The sequence below is a fragment of the Amblyraja radiata genome, chromosome 23, assembly GCF_010909765.2.
Source record: "Amblyraja radiata isolate CabotCenter1 chromosome 23, sAmbRad1.1.pri, whole genome shotgun sequence".
Lineage (NCBI taxonomy): Eukaryota > Metazoa > Chordata > Chondrichthyes > Rajiformes > Rajidae > Amblyraja > Amblyraja radiata.
This window is the reverse complement of record NC_045978.1, coordinates 28,612,673-28,625,078: the sequence shown is the minus strand read 5'-3', so window position 1 is coordinate 28,625,078 and position 12,406 is coordinate 28,612,673. Positions and strand designations below refer to the sequence as shown.

At 39.2% G+C, this 12,406-nt stretch overlaps 1 protein-coding gene across 5 annotated transcripts in view; it reads left to right on the top strand.

Annotated features, from left to right (window-relative positions):
• The window catches only part of LOC116986401 (eyes absent homolog 1-like), a 216,486-nt gene that overhangs the window by 15,363 nt on the left and 188,717 nt on the right, over positions 1-12,406 (top strand). Inside the window, exon 1 of one of the 5 annotated variants that reach the window (XM_033041898.1) lies at positions 11,830-11,864. The exons of the other annotated variants lie outside the window; for them this stretch is intronic. Coding sequence (XP_032897789.1) covers positions 11,845-11,864 — 20 coding nt within the window. The 5' untranslated portion in view covers positions 11,830-11,844. Of the gene's footprint in view, positions 1-11,829; positions 11,865-12,406 lie in introns of those variants that run through there. 5 annotated transcript variants of the gene reach the window in all.

Below are 12,406 nucleotides of genomic sequence, written 5' to 3'. Positions count from 1 at the left end.
ACGCAATATTCCACCTCTCCACCAATTCCAATATTGGTGGCCAGTGGGGATGGGGGGGGGGGGGGCTTTCTGGAGAGCTGGTATGGGTGTTGTTGGCTGCAGGGACTACTGGTCTCCAGAGGGCTAGTATGGACATCCCTCAAGCCTGAAGTGTTGGCAGCTCACTCACAGCTGTTGGGCTGGCAGTTGACTCACGGCTATTCCTTGAAATTCCATTTCAAGCAAAGTTCAAGGCCACCAAATTCAAATCCATTTTCCTACCATTTGAAGCAGGGTGCAAGGCCACCAAATTCAAGTGCAGTTTCTTACCTCTTCGAGCAGGGTGCAAGGCCACAAAATTCAAGTGCCGTTTCCAACCACTTCTAGCAGGGTGCAAGGACACCAAATTCAGGTTCAGTTTCCTACCACTTCAAGCAGGGTGCAAGGCCACCGAATTCAAGTGCCGTTTCCGACCACTTCAAGCAGGGTGCAAGACTACCAAATTCAAGTGCAGTTTCATACCACTTCAAGCAGGGTGCAAGGCCACCAAATTCAAGTGCAGTTTCATACCATTCAAGGAGGGTGCAAGGCCACCAAATTCAAATGCAGTTTCATACCATTTCATGCAGGGTGCAACAACACCACATTCAAATGCAGTTTCATACTTTCATGCAAGGTGCAAGGCCACCATATTAAAATGCAGTTTAATACCTTTTCAAGCAAGGTGAAACCACCATAAAACCACACAAAACACTACACACATTTCAGTAGACATTCAGTGTGTTCAGTTGATTCACAGCTCAGAGTTGTGACCTCTCCCTCCCCCATCATACAGAGACTGAACCACACCCACACTTCCGAGTTTTATAATCCCTCCCCCTTCCACCGGTAAAGGTGTGGCCTTCATGGTGTGATTGACAGGAGAGAGGTTCTCAACATTTTTTAAACACTAACAACCATTAGCAGTGCATTTTTACTTCATTAGCAGCGCATTTTTACTTCATTAGCAGTGCATTTTTACTTCATTAGCAGTGCATTTTTACTTCATTAGCAGTGCATTTTTACTTCATTAGCAGTGCATTTTTACTTCAAACCAACCATATTTTCATTTTCAAACCACATTAAGGGCACTCAGTTGTTCAGTGTTATTCAGAGCTCAGAGAGACGTGACGGCTTCCTCCATCTTGCAGAGACTGAGTGAGGCACACCACTTCCTGGTTTTATAGTCCCTCCCCCTCCCTCCAGCAGGGGCAGCAGAGAGAATGGCAAATTATTTATTTAAAATTATTTAAAAACATTAATATCTCTCTGATTTTTCATCAATGGGAAAAATCCTCCGGTCCCGGAAGGCGGAGGGGGGCTCTGAGCGAGGTGGCCAAAGATGACGGCCGTAGGTGGTGCCGTTCTCTCGGAAATCGCAGCACAGCGAGCCAAAAGCGGTCAAGATCAGACTTTTAGTAATATAGATAAATGTAAATGTAAAATGTATAATAAGCATTTATTGAATATAGGATTGGATAGATTTATTGAATATCTGGGATTTATTGAAAGGGCATTATCAACTTAAAATGGAATGCATGATTTTCCTCCAAAAATACGTAGGAGGGGCTGAAGATTATTTATGGAGCAAATTGGCATGAAATTAAAGTATTTATGCTTGCTAAAAGTCTGTCAGAATTGGTGAAAGCACTTCACATTTAATAAATATATAGCAGCAGGTGCAAAATTGCACTCAAAGTTGAGGCAGTCTCCTATTTCCTTTCTCCAATTAAATGCTTGCTTGCAGATTGTCTGGAGTAGTCCCAGGGACTCCTGAACCGTACGTTTTTGTCATCTGCCACTGTTTAATTTCTGCCCATCTGTCACACAAACTGTGCTCCATATAGATGTTTCTGTATCTGTGTCTTAAAGAAACCATTGGTTGGAATTCTGGAAGCTGAGATGATCTTTTGTGAAATAAAAGTGATTGTAGCCAAAACAAGTTAGTTTTTGAAAAAGAGAAGCAGAAATTCCTGGTAGGCCTTTGCACATTCTCGGTAATTGCAATAAGCCACGAACTGCCCGTAAATGTTACTACTGTTTACAGAGTTGATATTCTCAAACGGCAAAGTCAGATTGAATTACACCAAGGAACCTTTTTACTTATATTATCGGGACTTGATAACATAAACCCAGTTCGACTAGTTTCCATTTTCCGCATGTACAAGGAATCAAAATGGATAGAAAGAAAATGAAGAAAATTGGCATTTTAATGCAATAATATTGCTTCAGAATTTGTTGGAGAATTGCCTTTTTTGGACCGTAACATCTGCGACATTTTTATTAGTCTGTCCTTAAATTAGGAAGAAAACATTTATATTGCAAATGGCTGGGCAGTGCGAGGTGACAAATGGTGTACCGAGGCCAACAGGGCGTCTGGGACTTTGATGAATAATGGAATCAACTGTTCATCTTAGGCAAGGAAATTTAAGGGCAGAGAAGCAGCAGAGGAATGCAAAGCAGGAAAAGTGGACATGATTCATTTAAGAATAGAAGGCCACCATGGGAAAGACTGACATTAAGAAAGGGAACAGTAATGGAAAGGAGATGTGGGGAAAAAAATAATATGTAAAAGAGATATTGTAGCTTTAAAAAAGCCATAGGATCAATTTACCACATACAATTAAGACTCAATGGTTTAAATTGCTCTCTGTCTAAGCCTCCGAATGGCATTGCAAAAACATAAATCTCATCTTTAAAACAATCCTTACATTGTTAACTACCAGCCTTGACTTCCTGCACGGAGGTTGATTTGTTTAATGGTGCAAATACTGTCATTTCTTGAAACAGATGTGGTGTTGACACTGATCTCTGGATTCTGCAACACTAATAGAGAGATGATTCAGCCAAAAGCTCACCATGAATCGCCGGTTTTTTTACACAATAACAATACACATTTATCACACCACTATGCCCCCATTAAATTCTGGGCCATTTATCAAGAACATTTTGAATAATTATATTGGAAATTTGACATTAATGGTTATGTAAGGGATGTACAAAGTGGCTTGTAACAATTTATGTATCTGATATGGCAGGAGATGGCATTTAGACCTCCTTCATTTGTTCATTAATGCACCAAGGACAATAGGCTATGGACAATGGCAGTTTTCGAAGATAAGCTACCGATAACATTCTTTATACTTTTGTTGTTAAAATAATGTCTCTTCTGACTGCTAATTTATTGCCAAATAACTTTGCGAATTATATATATTTTCATTATCTGGAGAATTATAAGCTAGTTAACTTAACATTGGCATTGAGCCATATCGCAATAAGCTACTAATACTCACTCGACAGTGTAAAGTTTAATGGCAGCAACTATATATTTGTAAACACGAAATGAAAGAGAGAGAAATGTAAGAAACAATCAGTGTTTCAGGCAACATACATAGGGGGAGAAACATGTTTCAGGAGTTAATGTTTCAGGTCAGTTGACTTTCAACATACTTGGAAATGCTTAGTTTTTAATGTACTAAAGTGTCAGGAAATAAAGTTAAGTCATTTCTGATAGAGCTTTTAAGCAAATGGCACATTTTAATAATGAACAAATGGAATGGATATTATACAGTCTAGAATAGGTGTTTACTGGGAAGGCAAATATATCTCGGTATATCTAAGGCATATGTTATTCTAATAGTTACATGCATAAGAAATAATGAAGTAAAATGCTGGAAAACTGAAGTCAGATGGTATTTGTTGAGAGAGAAAAAGAGGGTTAATGTTTTAGGTCATTAACTTTGTAGAGGAAGTTGGCTACGTGACAGAGAATACAGACTAGTGTATTCTTAATGGACACATACAACCCAAGATTGTTTTAAAGAAGTACATTAACTACTACTTGTCTGGATCTGACAGTAGAGGGTTACAGCATCAACATTGGCATAAACAAGAAAGAAGATTGCAAGTGCCTGAAGGAGGACATAAACAACTTTGTAGATTGGGAAGATAAATGCCAGATGAAATTCAATATGGAGAGATGTGCAATTGGTACATTTGAAGAGGAGCAAAAGGGATGGTAAACACATGGTAAATGGGAACACTTTGATGGGAGTAAATGATGAGAGGAGTGAAGCCATGAGGTTCAAGTACATTCGACAGAAGAACATAGATAAATCAGTGACAACGTGTATGTATTATTCCTCAGATTCCTAAATTACTGAATTAAGTTCAAAAGAAAAGAAGCAATACAGCTTACAAAAAAAAGCACATTATGCAGAAGGTATTTAGAATTCCATGCCTAATTTGGGAAGAATGATAAAGCGATGGGCTGGTCATAGAAGAAATTTACTGAGGAACAAAGGATGTCTTCATTAAAATAAACTTGAGAAATATGGTCTCTTTCCACACAAATTAGGCCAATTTATCAGAGAGCTGATGCAGTTGCTTAGAGTTATGATTATTGGAAAGTGTAACAGTTGGTAACCATAATGATTTTTAACTAGAGGGAATAAACTTAAAATCATCATCAAATGAGATCTCTGTTATCACAGAAGTTAGTCTCCCGGTGACATAAAGAAAGGTCATGGTGATAGAGCTATAGAGCATGGAATCAGGCCCTTCGGCCTAACTCATCCATTCTCTACAAGTTGCCTAACCGAAATGATCCTACTTGCCTACACTTCCTCCAAACCTTTTCTATTCACATACTTGTCTAAGTGTCTTTTAAATATCATAATTATACCTGCATATACCATTTCTTCTTGCAGTTCATTCTACATACACACCATCCTTCTGATCAGTTCTGATGCAGTTATATAAGACGTTGGTGAGGCCACATTTAGTGTATTGTGTTCAGTTGTGGGCTCCATGTTATAGGAAAGATGTTGTCAAGCAGAAAAGGGTGCTGAGAAGATTTACAAGGATGCTGCCAGGACTCGAGGGCCTGTGCTATAGGGAAAGGTTGAGCAGGCTAGGACTTTATTCCTTCGAGCGCAGGAGGATGAGGAGTGATCTTATAGAGGTGCATAAAATCATAAGAGGAGTAAGTCGGGTAGAAGCACAGAGTCACTTGCCAAGAGTCGGGGAACCAAGAATCACAGGACATAGGTTTAAAGTGAAGGGGGAAAGATTTTATAGAAATCTGAGGGGTAACATTTTCACACAAAGGTTGGTGTATGCACGGAATGAGCTGCCGGAGGAGGTAGTAGAGGCAGATGCTATTGCAACATTTAAGACACATTTAGACAGGTACATAGATAGGATAGGTTTCGTGTCATATGGGCCAAATGCAGGCATGTAGGACTAATATAGATGGGACATGTTGGTCAGTGTGGGCAAGTTGGGCTGAAGGGCCTGTTCCCACGCTGTATGACTCTATCAAGGATTGAGAGCACTGGATATAGCAACAACACACAAGCAGTTCCCCAGAACCAACTGTGCGTCTAGTCAAGCGATTCCAGGAACTTGCAACACTGGTGTGTACCTGACAATGTGGAAAATTGCCTTGAATTGTCACAAAAAGCAGCACAAATTCAAACCATCTATTTATCGGTCGACACTCAATCACCAGCAAAGTGATGGAAGCTGTCGTTGACAGTGCTGTCAAGTGACACTTACTCACCAATAACTTACTTACCTTTGCCCAGTTAAGGTTTCTCCAGGATTACTCTGTTTCAGACTTCTTAATAACCTTGGTTGAAAGATCTATATTTCAGAGGTGTGCTAAGAGTCACTCTTGATGAAATCAAGCCAGTTTTTATCTGGCTGACATCAAGAAGTACTGGTTAAAATTGAATTCAATGGGCATCAAAGAGCCAATTTTACAATGGATTGAGTCGTATCTAACAAAAAGGAAGATGACCCTGGTTGATCGACATGAATCATCCTAGGACATCATTGTAGAGGTTCCTCAGGGTAACGCCATCAGCTTTAGTATGGACAACCTTTCCATTGTGCAGTTAAAGGTTTGTACGGTTTGCTGATGGTTACACAATGTTCAATTTAGTTTGCATCACCTCAGCAAATGAAACAATCCTTTCAGCAAGACCATAATGAAACGTTGTTCAGGCATGCACAGATAAACAGCAAGGCAAAAAAGTGCAAGGCAATGATCATCTCCAACTGGAGAACCTCTAACTATCTATTGTTGACATTCATTGCCATTACAATTGTTAAATCCCCCTCCAAGAACATCTTGGCATCTCCATTGATCAGGAACTCAACTGGACCAGTCATTATAAATACTGTTGCTACAAAAGCAGGTCAGAGGCTGAGTATTTTTCAGCCAGTAACTCACCTCCTGACAACCCTATGCCTTGTTACCATCAACAAGGGACAAGTCACACAGAGGGTGGTTGATATATGTAACGAGCTGCACGAGGAGGTAGTTGAGGCAGGCAATATAACGATATTTGAAATACATTTGGACAGGGACATGGTTAGGAATGGTTTAGGATATGGACCAAATGGGCCAAACAGGTGGTAGTAGCGTGGCATGGGCAAGATGGGCTGAAGGGTGCATTTCCCTGCTTCTCATCTAAGTCAACAACCAACTGACATCACCTTTTCTGCTAGGATAAACATTTGTTCTCTTCATCACCAGCACACAGTGGTTGCTATGTGTACCAATTACAGAAAACACTCTACTTACTTGCCTAGGCTATTCTGGCATAACCTGGGAGTTATCCCTGATGGGTAATAAATGGGGTAATGCCAGCCACATCCAGATTCCTGAAAATTAATAAACTTTTTAAACAAATGAGTAAGGAAAAAGATGAGAAAGATTTCCTTTACAAAGAGGTTTGTTGTGGAATGAAGTGCCTTGCCAGAATTCTGGAAGTGGAATTCATGGTAATTGGAAAAAATTGGACAAAAGATAGTTGAAAAGCCAAAAAACAAGAAAACGCAGAAAGCATTGCAGTGTGATTACATGCAAAGTGCTTCCTGAGAACTGCGATTTCCAAGCGGGGCCCAATTCAAGAGAACCTTGCATTTGTATAGAGCCTTACCCAGCTTCATTTGACCCCAAATGCTTTACAATCAATGTAGTGCTTTTGATTTGTCACTGTTGTTGTATGACTATAATATAAATTCTGCATATTTACTCCACAGACACTACATACTGACTATTCGTAGACAATGAGGATATAATCTGTTATAATCTTTAAAAACAAATGATGTATGTCCTCCATCCTAAACCCACCATGTTCCTGAGGAGGGACATCACAATGTTAGTGAATGAGCAGCTCACAGGCTGCCCTTGAGTAAAACATAACATGTACAATTCTGAGGAAATAGAGATACCCTGGATAACTTGGGGAATTTTTCTTTGATAATGTTTTGGATTACGTGACAACTTAGATGAATAGACATCTATTAACAATACTCCATTAAAACAATTAAATTAATAGTTATATGTACCATGGCATTTTTGGAGGATTTGATTTCCATTCATGTTCCATTAACTCATCACCAGTCCAATGTAAATCACTGCATGTACAACTAATTGACTACAAGAAAAAAATGGTCTTGTCAAGTTTGTTCTGATATGAATCCTCCAGAAAAACCACAGGGGGACCAAAAAACCAGACTAAACATCCATTTGCAAAAATGCTACTAACTAAAAGATTGATGCTATCAATCATTACGAAAGTTCTTCTCTGCACTGTTGCCTGAAATCTACAAAGAAAGTGGTATGTATTTCATAGAGTAAATCACAAAGGAAATGGGTTTTAAAAAGAGCCAAAAGTGCTTTAGATGTGGTCAAATCAATACATTACACACCACATCTCAAAATTACTTATTTTTACACCAGGCTGAGCTTTTAATTTTTGTCAAAGAGATATCATTAAAGTTAAACGCATAAATACTTGTGTAAAGATCAAAGTTGTGCATTTAGAGAGTATTTTTAACAAGGAATTTGGGAATAAGTACTTGATTGCAATTGCAATTGGAACCTGAATAGGAATCAAATCCTCCAAAATTACCATGGTAAATATCACTATTAATGTTATTGCTTTTAATGGAGCATTGTTAACAGAACTCTTTTCAAAATAATGCATTTTCCTCAGCATGTAAAACAAAATTACTTGCTTGCATGGTTATCAGAAGCAGGAAAGCCTACAACTTGTGAGGGAAACAGTGATCACTGCTAGCACATTTCATCAATCATAAGCACATCAAATAGAAACAGTTCCTTTTAGGCTGTTGGTGCACTGGCGTCTATCCCATGTAGACTGTACACTAGTGCATATAACTTACAGGTTGTTTTCTGGATATGGCCACAAGGCACAAGGGGTGCCTTGCAAAGTTCCGTGGAAACTGCAGACATCGTCAAAAGTGATTTTCTGTTTTATTTTCCTGTATGGACCTCTGCTTCAGGATTGGAAAGGTTTATGGAGGCCAATGATTTTGCAACTGAATCACAGTTTCCAGTTAGATTTAGTAAAATTTGTTTGCAAAACTATGCAATAAGTTAATGCAGATTCCGAAGAACGTACAGTATATTCTATTGCCACAGCAAGCAGCATCTTAAATATAATTTAATGAATCATTGCATAATGTTTGATCGGAACAAGAGATTCAAATGCTGCCCCCATACAAACTGAGGAAATGTTAGTTTAGTTTAGTTTGGTTTGTTTATTGTCACGTGTACTGAGCTACAGTGAAAAGTTTTTGTTGTGTGCTCACGAGTCAGCGGGAAAACTATACATGGAAACATCGAGCAGTCCACAGTGTACAGATACATGATAAGTGGAGTAACATTTAGTGCAAGATAAAGTCCAGTAGATCTGATTAAAGATAGTCTGAGAGCCTTCAATGAGAGTTTCCCCTTGTGTCCTTATTCTTGGCTAATTTGGTGGAAACAGAAATAATCAAGTGCATTTGTGTGATGGACTGGAGCCAATGGAAGACTTGGAGCAAAGAAGCTGCTGACAACTATTATACATCTGCCTCCCTCCTGTGAATTCAAACCCCTGCCCCAAATCGAGGTACGATTTCAGAGAAACAATTTAATAGAATCAAAAAGTCATAGAGTACAGGTCAGGCAAACGCCTCCGTTGCCATGCTGTGAGAACGGAGAGGTTGAGAAGGAGTTTCTTCCCTGAGGCTATTAGGACTGTAAACTCCTACCTCACCAGGGACTAACTTTACTGTACCATTCTACTGTTTTTTTTTCCTTTTTCCATCCCACCCACAATATGTAAAATGTAAAAGAATATGTGATTCTGTTTGTAGTTTGTTCTTTGTTTTTTGCACAAAGTCCGCGAGCATTGCTACTTTTCATTTCACTGCACATCTTGTATGCGTATGTGACGAATAGACTTGACTTTATGCCAACCATCTAGAACCCAATTTAACCAAACCTACACTAATCTCATTTTATTCTCCCCACATTCCCATCAGCCTTCCCAGATTCTAGCACTCACCTGCACATTAGAGGCAATTTACAATGGCCAATTAACCTACCAATCAGCATGTCTTTGAGATGTGGGAGGAAACCACAACACCTGGTGGCATCCTCATGGTCAGAGGGAGAAGGTGGAAACTCCACACGGAATGAGGACATGTTGGAACTCATGTGCTGGAGCTTCCCTACTATGCCACCCCTAGAATTAGTATTAGTATAGCAGGTTACCTTGGATCACCTGAGCCCAATGTGCAGGAACATATATCTGTACATGTGGTTTTGACCATGCATGATGTTCCCCACATTAGGGTCACAGACATTCACATTTGGTTGCAAGATGGGGATGTTCAAGCATTTTCAATTGATTGAAAAATACGGAAATATGGTAACAGGCCCTTTAACCCACTGAATCCACACAGACCATCAATCACATGTTCACACTAGTTCTATGTTATCCCACTTTCACATCCACACCCTGCACACTAGCGGCAATTTACAGTAGTTAATTTACTTCCAAACCCGCACATCGTTTGTATGTGGGAGGAAACGAAAGCATCCAGAGGAAAGCTATGCAGTCACAGGAAGAAGGTGAAAACTCCACACAATAGCACCCGAGGTAAGGATCGGAACCAGGTTTCTGGTACTTTGATGTAGCAGTTCTGCCAGCTGTACCACTGTGCTGCGATCTATAGAATATTTTCAACAAGGGAGAGAAGTCTGAGATGCAAAATTACAATCCTATTTAAGCAAGCATGTTTGACAAATGTTTATAACATCAAAACAGGCCATTTGCCCAATCAGTCCAGGCCAGAATTGAGCTTCCTCCCAACTCTTATCCATCAAAATAAATTTCAAAACATGCCCGTTGACTTTAAATGCTACTCTTGATGACACAAATAATGTTTTTGTTTTTTTTGCATAAAAGGCTCCTAATCATGAAACCAGGATTCTGATTGCGGATGTAAATTTCTAGACCAGGCATCTTGATTTTCCAATTGTGCAAATGCAGAGTCAATTATGTAGACGAGGCAACCGTACATCCATGCATGAGATCTCAATTTGGTGCTAATCATGAAAATGCAGCCTCATTCTTGTAAATGCCGCTCGTGATTGTTTAATGAGTCCTCACTGTGTAAATAGTAACCTGGTAAATTAGGTTCCTCCTTACATAAACAGGACCACCAGATCAAGTAGATATTGTGACTGGTTGTGCAGACATATCTCTTTATCTTGCAAAGCGAATCCTGGGAACTATGACAATTGGTTCAGTTAAACAGAATTCTGAGTTGTATAACTGCTTGGCAGAAGTGAGTGAATGCATCTAATTTATTGAGTGTAGATTATTAATAAATGGCAATGCTCATGACATTTGAGTCACGTGAAGAGGGTCATTTTGACTTCATGTATTAAAGTAAAACAGGCTAGAAAGCACGCAACAAAATGCTTTTCACTGTACCTCAGTACATATGACAATAAACTAAACTAAATTAGACTAAATTAAATTATACTAAACTAAACTAAACTCTTGGTGACTTCTTCAAAAAAAAACGCTATCAATTTAAATAGACATGATTTCCCATGTACTGAGTCATACTGATTATCTCTAATCAGTCCATGTCTATCCCAATGCAGGTAGATGCCGTACTTAAGAATCCCCTCCAATAGCTTTCTCTACACTGAAGTTAGGCTCACCGGTCGGCAATTCCCTGGCTTGTCCTTGTTGCCCTTCCAGAACTTCACCTGAAGCTAAAGATGAAGCAGATGGTCAGACCTTGGTGATTTATCCACTTAATGTACATTAAAACAACCTATACCTCCCCTTTGGTAATTCACAACTCACATGCCTCACCTTACCTTCCATGATCTTCTCTTCAGTAAAAACGGATGAGGAATATTGAGTTAATATCTCCCCGCATCCCTTGGTCCCCAGTTTCCACTGTCCATCTCACGCTAAGTGAAAAATGGGAGGACTTTCCCAAAGTCCTATTGGAGATGTTAGTGTTACCACAGGAAAGATTGTATTGTGTCACAGGCTACCACTCCTAATTTCTAAATTGGAAATGATAAACTAAGGTAATCGTAATTACCAAAGGAAGAGAATTACCATTGAACCCAATAATTACCTTAGGACACGTAATTTGCTCTGTTCAAAAAGGGGATTAGATGAACTGCTCTGTGGGAATGGATTGCTAACAGCATCGTTCTATTTTAACCCTATTTTGCCAGGAGTATGGCAGGTGGAGTTAAACATGTTGTTTTTACTTCTTTACTGGAATCTTATGAGAGCAGAACTTATATTTGTTTGGAGATAATCCATGAATAAAATGACTATTAAATGGTACATTGGCGATAGTATTGATGCCTATAAATAGTTTATCAAGATTTCCATTCTAGGCTATTCTTCTATGGCTCAACTCTCTCTCATTCTCTCTGAACTTTAGTTGACCTCGGGAAGTCCTGTTCACACTAATTGAATGTATAATTCGCAGGAAAGGTAAGTTCAGGCACAGCAGTGCCTTGGCAACAAATTAATATGTTGTGCTTTGCATGGGAGGTTCACTCAGCCAATCAGTTTTAAAGCCACGTGTATTTAAGGAGAGGTGAGATTCGGTCAGTGTTCTTTTTAAGATTACCTGGTGGAAATGATGATAAAACTTGACATATTCATAAACACTGTGCATCATCATTTGAAATGTGTCCAAAAAGCAAGTACACCTAATGAACAAATACTGTCTAAACATATGAAGTGTGAATTATAGGTCAGTGTGCAGTATAATATTACATCCTATATTCAAGTGGGTGCCCATTCCAGCACTGGCAAAGCTAACGTAAGTTCATAGTAATCTTTGTAGAAATTGAATACAATTGGTAGTCTGCATAATCCCTCAATATAACAGGGTGTGATTCATATGATCCAGTTTGATGTTGGTTGGTAATTTTCACACAATACAGGGTATGATTCAACTGCATGATTCCTAGATGTAGACATGGTGCCAATGTTCCAAAAATGTTCGGGGTAACGCCGCAAATAACCAC